Source organism: Protobothrops mucrosquamatus, unplaced genomic scaffold (genome assembly GCF_001527695.2).
Source record: "Protobothrops mucrosquamatus isolate PMUCROS unplaced genomic scaffold, P.Mucros_1.0 scaffold2764, whole genome shotgun sequence".
In the NCBI taxonomy this organism is placed as follows: Eukaryota; Metazoa; Chordata; class Lepidosauria; order Squamata; family Viperidae; genus Protobothrops; species Protobothrops mucrosquamatus.
The window spans coordinates 71,467-83,913 of NW_015388803.1; the positions used below are offsets into that span (position 1 = coordinate 71,467).

Below are 12,447 nucleotides of genomic sequence, written 5' to 3' on the forward strand. Positions count from 1 at the left end.
CACCCAATATCTGGGAAAGTTCAATGTCAATGTCTAATGTTAGTACAATGACATAATGGTCATTGTGAAGATTTTGCCCTCAGAGGTAAGTCTGGAAGTGCTGTTTCCCCACCTGTAAAAGCACGTTAGTCTAAAAATTAAAATATTCTCTGTAGTAAAAATCTGCAGCCTTTGTCATTATGCTTATAAAGGCTGTATGTTACATCTCATGTAAAGAAATGCCTCCCCCCCGCTTAATTTCTTAGCTTTCAATCCAGCTAAGCTTGCTTAAAAGAATGTTGTAACTGAGCTGTTACTTGCAATGCCTTTTTGAAAACTGCCCACACACATTTCCCCATTTTCTGCACAATACCTTCAAAAATGGAATAATGCTTTTCTATAGCTTCTGACAGGCAGTTGATTCACAAACCAGTTAAAACTTGGGTTCTAACAAATACATTTTTAAAAACCTAGCTCATACAAAAATTCCAAAAACCTGTCCCATTTAATTCAAATACTATAATACTTTTAGTTATAAAGTACAATTATCATGGAAAGGAGAAAAAGACCAAAACTAAGATTGAATTTACATTTTGACAATAAGATTTAATGTAGCTAGAAAACAAAACACAACTATATAAGAATTGCTAGAAAGAGGGAACAGAGTATCTAATTTTAAGGAAAAATTAATTTGTGTGCCCTAGTGTTCTGAAGAACGTTGCATGTTTCTGTTGTAGTCCAAGGACTAGAATTTATTTAATGTCACATAGAAGAGCTACTCCTCTCAGTATCCAATGATCAGGAGATACAGTTGTTCTTAAGTAGATTGCAGTGATATAGGTCAAATCTGTTCTTCTTGGCTTCTTATAAATGGGACAAACATAGAGTTTAGGATCTCTTGGGCCTGTTGTGTTAATTGCAAATATATGTACAACAGGAAGTAAAGTGAAAAGAATCTTTGCTGTAGATTCAGTGAGCTTATTATTACGTCTATCCCATCCAGCTCCATCCAAGTATAATCCATAGATATAAACCCCTTCCTATATAAAAAGAATGAATATTTATTATGTTAGAAAATTATCAGCTTTTACTATTATAACATAACTTGGCTGATTTAACCTGTCTGGTATAAAATATAGTATAATTAGCAAAACTTGAAAAAGGGAAAAATACTAGCACAATTTGAGAAAATAAAACAATCTATAATGCTTCTGAATGGTAATGAACAATGTTTACATATTTGTGTTTACTGAAAAGAATTGAAATACTTTTTGGGCTGTGAGATTAAAAGTAGTTTTCTGCTTTATGCTCTATGCACCTTTCTATCTGGGCATGGACTCAGCCTGTATATTCTCTAATTCCCTAATATCTATTTTTCTTAGGATGGGTATATAAATGTAAATCTATTTACTTCTACATCTCTACTTATATCCATATCTGATGTACTTTAACAAAAAAACAATATTATGGAGTCAGAAAAAATGCAGGAACAAATGCAATAAGAAAAATCCTTTGTAGAATCCTATATTTCCTGCAAAGTCGTCCCCCTCCCCCCGAGGGGGAAGGGACCTTGGAGGAAGGGACCTTGGAGGTCATCTAGTCCAACCCCCTGCTCAGGCAGGAAACCCTATACCATTTCGGACAAATGGCTGTCCAATCTTTTCTTAAAAACTTCCAGTGTTGGAGCATTCACCGCTTCTGGAGGCAGGTTGTTCCACTGATTAATTGTTCTGACTGTCAGGAAGTTTCTCCTTAGTTCTAGGTTGCTTCTCTCCTTGATTAGTTTCCATCTGTTGCTTCTTGTCCTGCCCTCAGGCGTTTTGGAGAATAGCTTGACTCCCTCTTCTTTGTGGCAGCCCCTGAGATATTGGAACACTGCTATCATGTCCCCCCTCGTCCTTTTCTTCATTAAACTAGACATACCCAATTCCAGCAACCGTTCCTTATATGTTTTAGCCTCCAGTCCTCTAATCATCTTTCTTGCTCTTCTCTGTACTCTTTCTAGAGTCTCAACATCTTTTTTACATCGTGGTGACCAAAACTGGATGCACCAAGTGTGGCCTTACCAAGGCATTGTAAAGTGGTATTAATATTTCACATGATCTTGATTCTATCCCTCTTGTTAATGCAGCCTAGCACTGTGTTGGCTTTTTTTGGCTTTTTTGTTACAGGGATGTCATCCTCCTCTAACTCCCTCCTCTATTTTTGCTACTTTGGTGGTGGAAGATAGGAAAGGAGTATGTTAGGGCTACATAAGTGAAAAACACATGTGCTTTCTTTCTTTTATAGTTCATTTCATTGTTGAAAAATCTAAAGCAAATACAAACCAAACATTTTTTTTAAAAAAAAAACCAGATTAGAATTATTAGAACATAGACGTAGTTTGGAAATTAATGCAAAAAAGGATGTATCCATGATATACTTACAGGAGGGGCTGCAGTGATTTCTTCTTTGATCTGTTTCAGTACTTCATTATGGATGGTCACTGTATCCAAAGCCCAGCCTTTATGCGCTCGTGTAACCTCTTGTCTCATAGCTGTTAGAAACCCTGTAAAACAGGCCAAAGAATAAGACAAGTTTAACACAACCTTTTTCTTGTATACATTTTTATACTGGAGTGTTCAATGGCTAAAATGTTCACATAAAAAAACCACTTAAATATTCAGCCACAATTACCTAACACAAAATATGGGTAAATAAAAAAACAAGAAAAATAAGAAAAATACAATATTGATGATACCAAATTCTGACTTGTATTCTCCTGCAATTATTTATCTTCCTCTTTTGCTTTTCCAAAAAAATCTGTAAATGTCTTTTGTGAATAAAAGAAAGGTGCCAATGAGGGGTAGATAATCCTCTAATCATGACTAGGATAAGAATTTCAAAGACAATCCTTAAAAGAACATTGTACTTTTAAATCACTTTATGAAATGCAGAATTTTGTTGATTTAGTAATTTCAAGTTGTAATAAAATTCTACATAAAAATGGGGGGGGGATCCTTGATAGTGCATGCATATTGACTTTCATTTATATGAAACAAGCTTGTACATGTTAACAGTTTTAGAAAGAATTGTATATATTTAATATGTATGGCTTAAATGATGCTCTATCCACTGGTTTTTTTAAAATAATCAGATAAAGAGAAATGTGACTTTCACATGAATCTAACAGAAATCCTGAACAGTAATTTATAATTTATAACCATGCAATTGAAAAAAAATTCTTTATATATATTGGATTCCTGCCTCTACTCCTATATGGATGTGATAGAATAAATCAAATGAAATGGAAAAGTTATGCTTTTTAATAGACTAATAAGACTCCACTCTTATAACAGAACATATTGTTTATTTTATGTATAATAAATGATATTTACCCTGAGGATTAAAAAATCCAGTCATCCAAAATACATGTGGTCTTCCTTCAAAGATCCAAACACGGAACTGGGAATTTCTCTCTAAAAGTTCAGTAAACCAGAAACCCAGGGTAGAAGAATCCCATGATACACGCTTCCAGAGCTGAGGAATTCGAGCATCATACATGTTATCAAGAGCGTCTCTTAAGTTCTAGAGAAGTAAAAGATTAAACATGTAATTATATATTTGAATAGAAAAAGGCTTTATTTCAGAATGCATAATTATATATAATACTGTACTTAGTTACCTCACTCATAATAATAGTTCCTTCTATGGCTAATTTAAGGTCAAGGAGGCTGTTTCGGACTATTTTGATAACTTTCTGCATTCGGTCAATTTCTTGGCGAAGAAAAATGTTCATAGAATTAAGGTGGCCCATTTTAATTAAACGAGCTTTTACCTAAATAAAAGTAATTAAAAGAAAACAAGTCAATAATAAAGCATTTAGAATAGCGTTATCCTACATGAAGAATATTCAAGCAACAGTCTTCCTGTTTACAATACTATATAGGATCTGCCTATATGTTCATGTGCATTAGCACTGTAAACAGCAATTTCCTTCTCCTCTTCCCAGCCAAGTCTACTATAGTTCTCATTTGGTGCTAGAGGCAGAATATCACAAATGACAATAAACCCCATTGATAATAACCCTGATAATGAACATATTTTGCTCTTTGATGGTACACCAGTTTGAAGTGCAACCTCACTCTTACAATAGGGCTGGCCTAAATTAACTTTGAATATTTGTTTGGTGAGCTATTGTGAAAATATTTGTAGGAAATCATATGAATATGTGAGAATAAAGACAGTAGATAATGAAAAGCAAATTAAGAGTTCAATCCAGAAATTGATCGTGCTTTATCAACACAGAAGAATATTTGTAGCTCAGGGTTGAAATGAGGTGCACTGATGTTACCTACTTTGGGTAATGAAACATCTGCAAGAAAAGAAGCAAGCTCAGAGATCATGCTTTTTTTTTTCAACAGAAAGAAGTATTATAATGCTACTGCAAAACCAAGTGTATCTTTAGAACTCTAGTATTCCTGTATGTGTTCAAATAGTCATGAAGAAATTCTATGCAGCCACCATGAATTCTAATGGAGAATATCTGTGAGCTGCCCTCAGTGGAATGTGCCTTAAATCAGTAGACATTATGATAATCTAAGCTCAGATATATAATGGAAATGACCATCCAGTTAGTGAAAGGCAATGCAATTATTGTATTCTTATGTTTATTTAAGATTTGTAAGCCATTGTTGCAGACAATGCAAGTAACCATTAAATTTTGAGAAATAAGTATGGTAACTAACAACAGTAAATATGTACTACATTTAATAAAGCTTTTATGTTTTTTCTTTAAGCAAGAGGAGAAATTACAACTTTAATATTTGTCTTATTCTTTCATATCTCTTCTGGGTGAATCTTTATAGCATCTTTTCTCATTGCTCTTGAGCTCCTCATTGGAGTTTTAAAAGGCAGCACAGATCCCCCAATATTTGCAGCACCTTGACTATAAATATGAAAATTTATTTGTTTGCAGTTGTTTGCAGTTATTATAATCTAGGGATACACATGACCTTTGATGTGAAATATGGAATCAAGGGAAACATTCTCATTGGTAAATGATTAGCTAATAATTTTTCCTTCAGGTAGAGTAATTAGATACATATACAATGAAATTCAGATTTTAACATCATAAAGGGACTCATTTTCTCCTTATGCAGCACCTGAGAATTTCTTCTAACAGCAGATTTAGAGTCTGGCTAAAGCAGGATGGGTGCATGTCAGGAAACTATTCTCTAAAAAATAAAAGTCCTATTCAGGTGTATTGGAAGCAGAGGGTTAAAAAGCAGGACAATGCATTTCATCGTTCATTCATTCATTCATTCATTCATTCATTCATTCATTCATTCATTCTGAAGTAGAACTTTATTCTAATATTATTTCCTGGTATTATCATGCAATAACATCTTTTTCAGTGGCTGGAGGTGGGGAGGACAAGATCACCTCAGCAAGACATTCTTTTTTTTAAAATTGAAAAGTGTTTTCAAAAACACATATTAAGAAAAGAAGCAGCTTTGAACAGACACCAGTGAATGAGAAACAAAAGAAGCAGGGATAGGTTTTGAAATTATTTGCCCTCAAAGCTTCCCCTTTTGCCTCTTCTTCATTAACATTTAGTGCAGCCCTAGGAAAGTGATTTTAGCTCTTTTTAACCCAAGAATTATTCGAAGAGATATAAATAATGAGTAGTGGAGAATCACCAGCTGTAGACTTTTTAATAAGACAAGCCCCTTGGAATTAAGATACTAAGAGCTTTGAAAATGCATATTTAATGTCAGGCTTTCAGCCAAGCAATGCTGAAAGCATATTGAAAAACAAGGTAATACTGTCCTATGGAAATCCCTCAGAAGAATAAATATATGGTCCAAGGTGAGTCAAATACAGTGTTCCTTAAATTATTGCAAGCCATACTGTTCATGGTCTGAGACTACTAGAAAACAGACCAAGCCATTATAGCCCCAATTTCATGCTCTACAATTATGGTATTTTAATTTTATTTGCTGCTCAGAGTCATTTGCTGAGAAGGGTGGGCATATAAATTGGATCAATCAATAAATAAATACATAAAAAATAAATTACGATGAGGTTCTTTTGTTGGAATGCAACATTTCATTTTGTCCAAAGACATCATTTTGCATTTTGCCAAGACATTTGCCAACAAAATATAGTTTTAATAATTGCTGTATTATTTATATTATTATTTATGATCCTCTGGCAAAATTGAAAGAGCTGCTCCATACAGTCCAACAGAGCTATTTGTATAATATCCAGAACCCACCCCCCACTTCTGATACTTGACTACAAAGAAGATAAAGCCAGGGTGATATTTATTTATTTGTTTTGCTTTTGTAAAATATATTGAATGATACCATAAAACTCACACCCTCCCCCCCAAATTGTAACTCTATAGCATCACACAACCATGATAATTCTATGGCCCTCAGGGGCAAGTGTGGATCTTGACTAGAAAAAGAATTGCCCAATAGCATGTGTGAAATTGACACACAAAGAAGGGGTTGAGAAGAGTATTTCCTTTCAGCACTCTTAAACAATACAAGAAATTTACCACTATGGATCAGTATTTTCATGCTTATGTGTACTGTAGAACAATTACCTCATGGGGTACATAATCAGGGGGCAGTTTCTCAAGCATATCTTCAGCTAGTCTATACACAATAGCTTCTCGAGTTTCTCCTACTCCACCTCCACTTTCTTTTGGTTGAATATTGGTAATAGTGTTCAAGACATCAGCTGCTGTGTTGCTCTGGTATCTGAAAGGAATATTAAATGATATGTAATAAAGTCAGAACATGTAAGTTGTCAAATAGGATTGCTATAAATAACCCACAATAAAAAGCCATAGGCAATTCAATTGATTCCTGCTATTTCTGGGGGAAAAGATAACAAATTCATTAAACTGAAGATGATCAAACCATGATTGGCCATGACATTTGAATGTAACCAGAAAATGGCTTTTGTATATTTCTGAGTATTTAAAACAGGCAAGGCCAACTATCAGCTCATAATATGAAACACAATTTTGATTATTAGTTAAAAAACCACAGCTGTGTTCATGTATAATACTAAGCACTTTGTTGACCTATCTCAGCAGGCTTCTGTCTTGTATCTTTTCCCTTACCTCATCCTCTTTTCTGAAAAGGAGGGGAAGAACTTGGAAACTTTTAATTAGGCAAACTTTCAGGTTTGAGTTTGTGAGGCCCTGAACTGCTTTGCAGTTTTTGGGAACAATTTGATATTCTTGACCAGATTGTCTTCAAGATCTACAGGTAGTAAACATGTGCTCTGTATACAAATTCAGTATTGCTTTGAAAATATTTTTAAAGCACAGGGAGATATTACTGCTCCAAATGGGTTTTCAGTTTTTTAAATTTTAAAGCAGAAAATTTGAGGTAAAGGAAGGACCTGTGGAGAAAAATCTAAAGCTTCTGTAGATTCCCCAAACAGTTAGATGCTAGTCTCTCAAACTAGAAATGTCATTTACTTCCTTCAGTATATTGTTCTTTAAGTATGCATGGTGGATGGAATTCTCAACTCATACACCAAACTACTTTTTTTAAAAAAAGCTGCTGCATGAAGAGTTTCCTAGCATTCCAAATGAGGTTATTGAGAAACTGATGTGGAATTAGCTATATAGAATGCTTAAAGAAACAGATTATCTGTAAGCGAGCTGCACATGTTCCCAATTTCCTTCTGGACAAAATTCAAGTTGCTAGTTATTACCTTGAAAGCCTTGCATGGCACGGGACTGCCTTTCCCCAAGGACATCTGCCTGCCCTATCAGATTTGAAAGGGTGGGCATGTTCCTAAGGCCTTCCCTTAGGATTTAGGATGAGTGCCATTTCCCTGACAGCCTCTTTCCTATGGATCACCATTTCTCTGAGATTTTGCAGGCCCCCACACTTTTAACCTAAAAAAAAAAACACTTAAGAACTGGCTTTCCCCCCAAATGCTAGGATAGGGCAAGAACTTGTGCATTGCATGGGAACGTTTAGCTGTAGTTCCAGGTCTTTTGGTTTTAATGTTTTTATTATAGATACATATTGGTTTTTTTTAGTTGCAAGCCACCCAGGGTTCGGTTCAATATGGGCAGCTATATAAAAGTTTTAAATAAATAAATAAAATGATTATCACTGTCAATTACAATCCAACCCTTACCAAAATGCTTATGTTCTGATTACCACACCTTTGGACTGTTGCAATTTATATGGGATTATGTCTGAAGATATATCAGAAACTGCAACTGATACAGAAGGTGGTGGCAATGCTACTAACTGGAGAAATACACTGTTGTAGAATTCTACCTATTGTTTAGGTAGAATACCTATACCGGTAGTTTTCTGTACCAAGTTCAAAGTGTTGGGTATTACCCATAAAACCTTATGTAGTATATCAGGAATTGTTTTTCTAAGCATGCTTTGATATCCAATCTGGTCACCTATTGAGAAACTGCCTGTCTTGCGAGAGCTATGGCTTGGGATGAAATGTCAGGCTTTCTTGGTAGTCGTTCCTATACCCTGGGATATGCTGCCTTTGGAGCAGCATAGAACATAGAGTCATAGGGCTAGAAGGGACTCTAGCCCTGCTTCAACCCTCTGCTCGAGGCAGGAGCCTTGAAGGATAGTTGCTAAGTCTTTCCTTTTGCTTAAAATAGACCCTCAGGCCATACTACAGTGATGATGCAACTGTTATGTCATAATTTTTTTTCTTTATGCCTTTTCTCTTCTTTCTGGGAGATGCCAGATATACAAGTTGGTTTTAGAAAAGACCAAGGAATTATTATTAAAAGACACTATTTCTGATAATTGAGAAAGTCAAATACCAAAAATGTCAGTATGTGTTTCATTGATTATAAAAAGGCCTTTGATTGTGTTGATCACGTCAAGCTGCGGAAAGGGCTCATAAAAAATGGGAATCCCAGAACATCTCATTGCCTTTATTAAAAACTTATATACAGATCAAAAAGTCACAATATGATGGCAACGTAGTGAGGCAAGGCTGTATGCTCTCTCCGTATTTATTCAACCTGTACTGCAGAATATATATTAAGAAAAGTTGGAGTGTAAGAAAATGAACATGATTTTAAAACTGAGGAAAGAAAAATTAAGAGCCTGATATTATTCTGATAACTGAAAATATGAATGATCTACAAATTCTCATAATGAAAGTCATGGAACATAGTAAAACAGAAGGACTAAATAGAAACAAAGTGTTTGGACTTTGATGGTAATGCAACTGAGGCATTTTAGTTATTTTTTAACAATCCCCAAATATTAAGAATGAACATTCTGTAAATTATATAATTCATTACAGAATTAAATGAATTATAAGGATACAAATTTCATAGACTGATTATATCCTACAATAAGTTGTACAATTTTTGAAGTTAAAAATAAGAAATAACCTGGTAAGGGTAAAAAGATGCTCACATGCATTTTATTTCTATTTGAAACTGCTTAACAGATGAGGGTGAAAATTTATTTTTAAGCGAGAAGCACTTCCTGAGAAACTGAAAATTATTTATTTTCTTCCAATTTGTTTAATCTATGTTCTGTTTGGAGAAGTGTCAATCAGATCACTTAATATATTAAGGTGGGATAAAGGTGCTGTTGAATTGTATGCCTGAAACATTTGAGAAATGCTTTATGTTTATAGCACAATCACACTGATTATACTTTTCAATAGCTATACTTTACAGCACAATGTTGTCCATGTGATTTCAACAGAGCTCAGTCCAGATATATGTGCATGAGCTTGAATCTTTAATCTTTAGGACAGTGATGGAGAACCTTTTAGAGACTGAGTGCCCAAACTGCAACCCAAAATCCACTTATGTATCGTCGAATGCCGGGTGGGTGTGGCCCATTGGGTGGGCGTGTCCAATTGGGTGGGCATGGCTGCAGTGGGACTAAAAAGTTCAATCAATTCCAACTTTGCGAAATCTTTTTTTTTCCCGTGAGAAGTTGAAATTGATTGATTGAACCTTTTTTTTTGCACATGGCGGCGGAGGACTAAAGCGAAAAGGTTTTATAAAACCCAGCTGAAGGCCTAGGACTGGGGCGACGACGCGCGTGCCCACAGAGAGGGCTCTGAGTGCCGCCTCTGGCACCCGTGCCATAGGTTCGCCACCACTGCTTTAGGAAGTTAAGGAAAGCTTCCTTAAATTTTGCATTTATTCAGACTCTGAAATTCCCAGTAAAATGTCCTTTGTTACTAAAATTATTTTTAAAATCTTGAATATCAACTTGTTCGATCTACTTACGTTATGTCTGCATTAGGGTGGAGACCAAAGACTTCAGGACTATCCATGGCGGGGAGAGTTGAAATGTAGTCCTGATATTGCTCAAGAGTTTTGCAAACTGGGATTTTATATCCAGTATAAAAACAGAAAGTGTTTTCAAACATCTTCTCACTGAACCAGACCTATACAAATTAATGGTGAAAAGTTAACAGTTAAGTATATGATTCAAGTAGAAAAAAAGAAATCAGCTACTCATTAAAGCCAAACTATAGGTGTACATCAAGACTGTTAATTGACTCATTAATGATTTGGGAATTTCCCTCTTAAAACAAAAACCTATGAAAAAGGCATATTCTTCAATCTAGCTACAAGGACCTAATAATATATTGATCTTAAGGGAAATACAGCATCCAAAATTAATAAGCTTTAATTTTCTAGCAACTATGGTTCCAAGTTTTAGGAAACTTTTAGGCAAGGTAACCTAAAGGATCCACTTTCTTTTTGTTTCCATTGTCCACTCATTTGGCACTGGCCCAAACTTCCTTCAAGGAGAAGGCGAAATAAAGAAAATTTTCCAGTTGTATATAGAGAGCAAGTGAACCAGCATTAGCAGTGAACGGAGGAAGAGAACAGGGCCAGGAGGAAACGAAGGCCGGCATCGGTTCTTCTGTGACACTAGGAGTTCTGTCAGATGTCCAGCAAAACCCTGTTTCTAGAATGTGCGGAAATGAACAAACTTACGCTAGAATTAAAAGACGAGGCAACAGAATTTTATGAAATATGGAACAAATGTTATGATTGGCTAGAACACAGAAAGAAAAAGATATGATTACTGATGTAAATAAATTGTAAATAATATATATGAGATGTATAACACAGTTCTGTTAAGGGAAAAAAATGTATTTTTCATTTTTATTTTTGTTGTATAGTGAAAAAGGAATAAATAAAAATTAAAAAAAAAACTGTTACCAGAAGATGTATTTCTTACAGTGACTGTCTTAATGTATTGAAAGTATATTTTAAAACCATTCTTTAGTTTTATTTGATTAAAAACTGTTTCATCTTATTTTTTTACCCTTGCAAAGCAGTTAAGAAGACGCTTATCATAATCATCAGTGACTCTGCCTCCATACTGTACTTCGCCAATCATGTATCGGACTGTGCTCCAAGATATTCCCTAGGTAAAATGTGGAAAATGTAAAATAAAAAATATGTCTCAGAAATCAAGTTTTTAGTCCTAGTCTTTTGTCGCAAACCTCTCTCTTGCATAAGTTTGCACTCTGTTTATATGCAGGGATCTTGGATTTTTATCAAAGTGCGAGGCTTGGATTTTCACCAACTGTTCTTTTCCTCTTGATATATCACCCAAATTTTCATCAATCCAGATAGATGAAAATGGTTAACAAAAAGTCATTTGCCAATTTGCTTTGGTATATATTACAGTATTAATTGCATGTATTATAAATGTATTGTGGAAATGCTAAATAGCTGTCTAAAATATAAATGGTGTTTCCTTGTTCTTTAAGCAATTGTTTAATGTCTGATCCATCTTGTGCAGATATTCATACAAAAGACAGTGGTGTACTGCATCATATATTGCTAGTTCGGCTTCAGTTTTATTTGGCAAGGCATTTTCTTCCTCTTTTGTTATACAATCTAGGAAAACTAAAAGCACGTATGAGCTTTGTGAACCAAAGTGTTGTCTGTATAGTAATGCCAGCAAAAGTAAACAAACTGAGCTCTTAAGTTAGCTCTAGTTGTGCAAGTAAGTGCATTTGAATCCTAATAACAATAATATTGTGCAGATTACAGTACTACTGGGAGGCTAAAACCACTCTGTATAAGATTACCAGCTCGTTGCAATTTCTTGGCTCTTGGCAAGGCAGTGTGGGAGGATAGAATGCCTCTTACACACTCTGGATTGATACACTCTTCTGAGAAAAGACTCAGCTTCAGAAGAAAGAGATGTGTGCATTTGAATTTATATTACTATACTGTAGGAAGCCCCCCTCCAGAGAAGGAAATATTTTGGGGAATATTAAAAAGGCAGAATATTGTATTTCCCCAAAGGATCTTAAAGGCAGAAAAGCAGGCCCAGTTTTTCTTAATAGCCCCAAGCAAAAACTAAGCAGGCCAGCTCTGTAGAAATGCAGATTTGATAATCCCATTCAGAAAGACTGAGACCCCATTTATGAGCAAATACTAGCAGGCAGAAGCCCATTCAAGAC

At 35.0% G+C, this 12,447-nt stretch overlaps 1 protein-coding gene across 1 annotated transcript in view; it reads right to left on the minus strand.

The window, feature by feature from the left end:
- Positions 1 to 731: 731 nt before the first annotated feature.
- Positions 732 to 12,447, minus strand: part of LOC107296363 (dynein heavy chain 8, axonemal) — a gene marked incomplete at its 5' end in the record, with an annotated part of 66,822 nt that continues 55,106 nt past the window's right edge. Inside the window, 7 exons of the mRNA XM_015825710.1 lie at positions 732 to 1,019; positions 2,406 to 2,527; positions 3,357 to 3,546; positions 3,644 to 3,796; positions 6,575 to 6,731; positions 10,241 to 10,401; positions 11,295 to 11,396. Coding sequence (XP_015681196.1) covers positions 732 to 1,019; positions 2,406 to 2,527; positions 3,357 to 3,546; positions 3,644 to 3,796; positions 6,575 to 6,731; positions 10,241 to 10,401; positions 11,295 to 11,396 — 1,173 coding nt within the window. The remainder of the gene's footprint in view (positions 1,020 to 2,405; positions 2,528 to 3,356; positions 3,547 to 3,643; positions 3,797 to 6,574; positions 6,732 to 10,240; positions 10,402 to 11,294; positions 11,397 to 12,447) is intronic.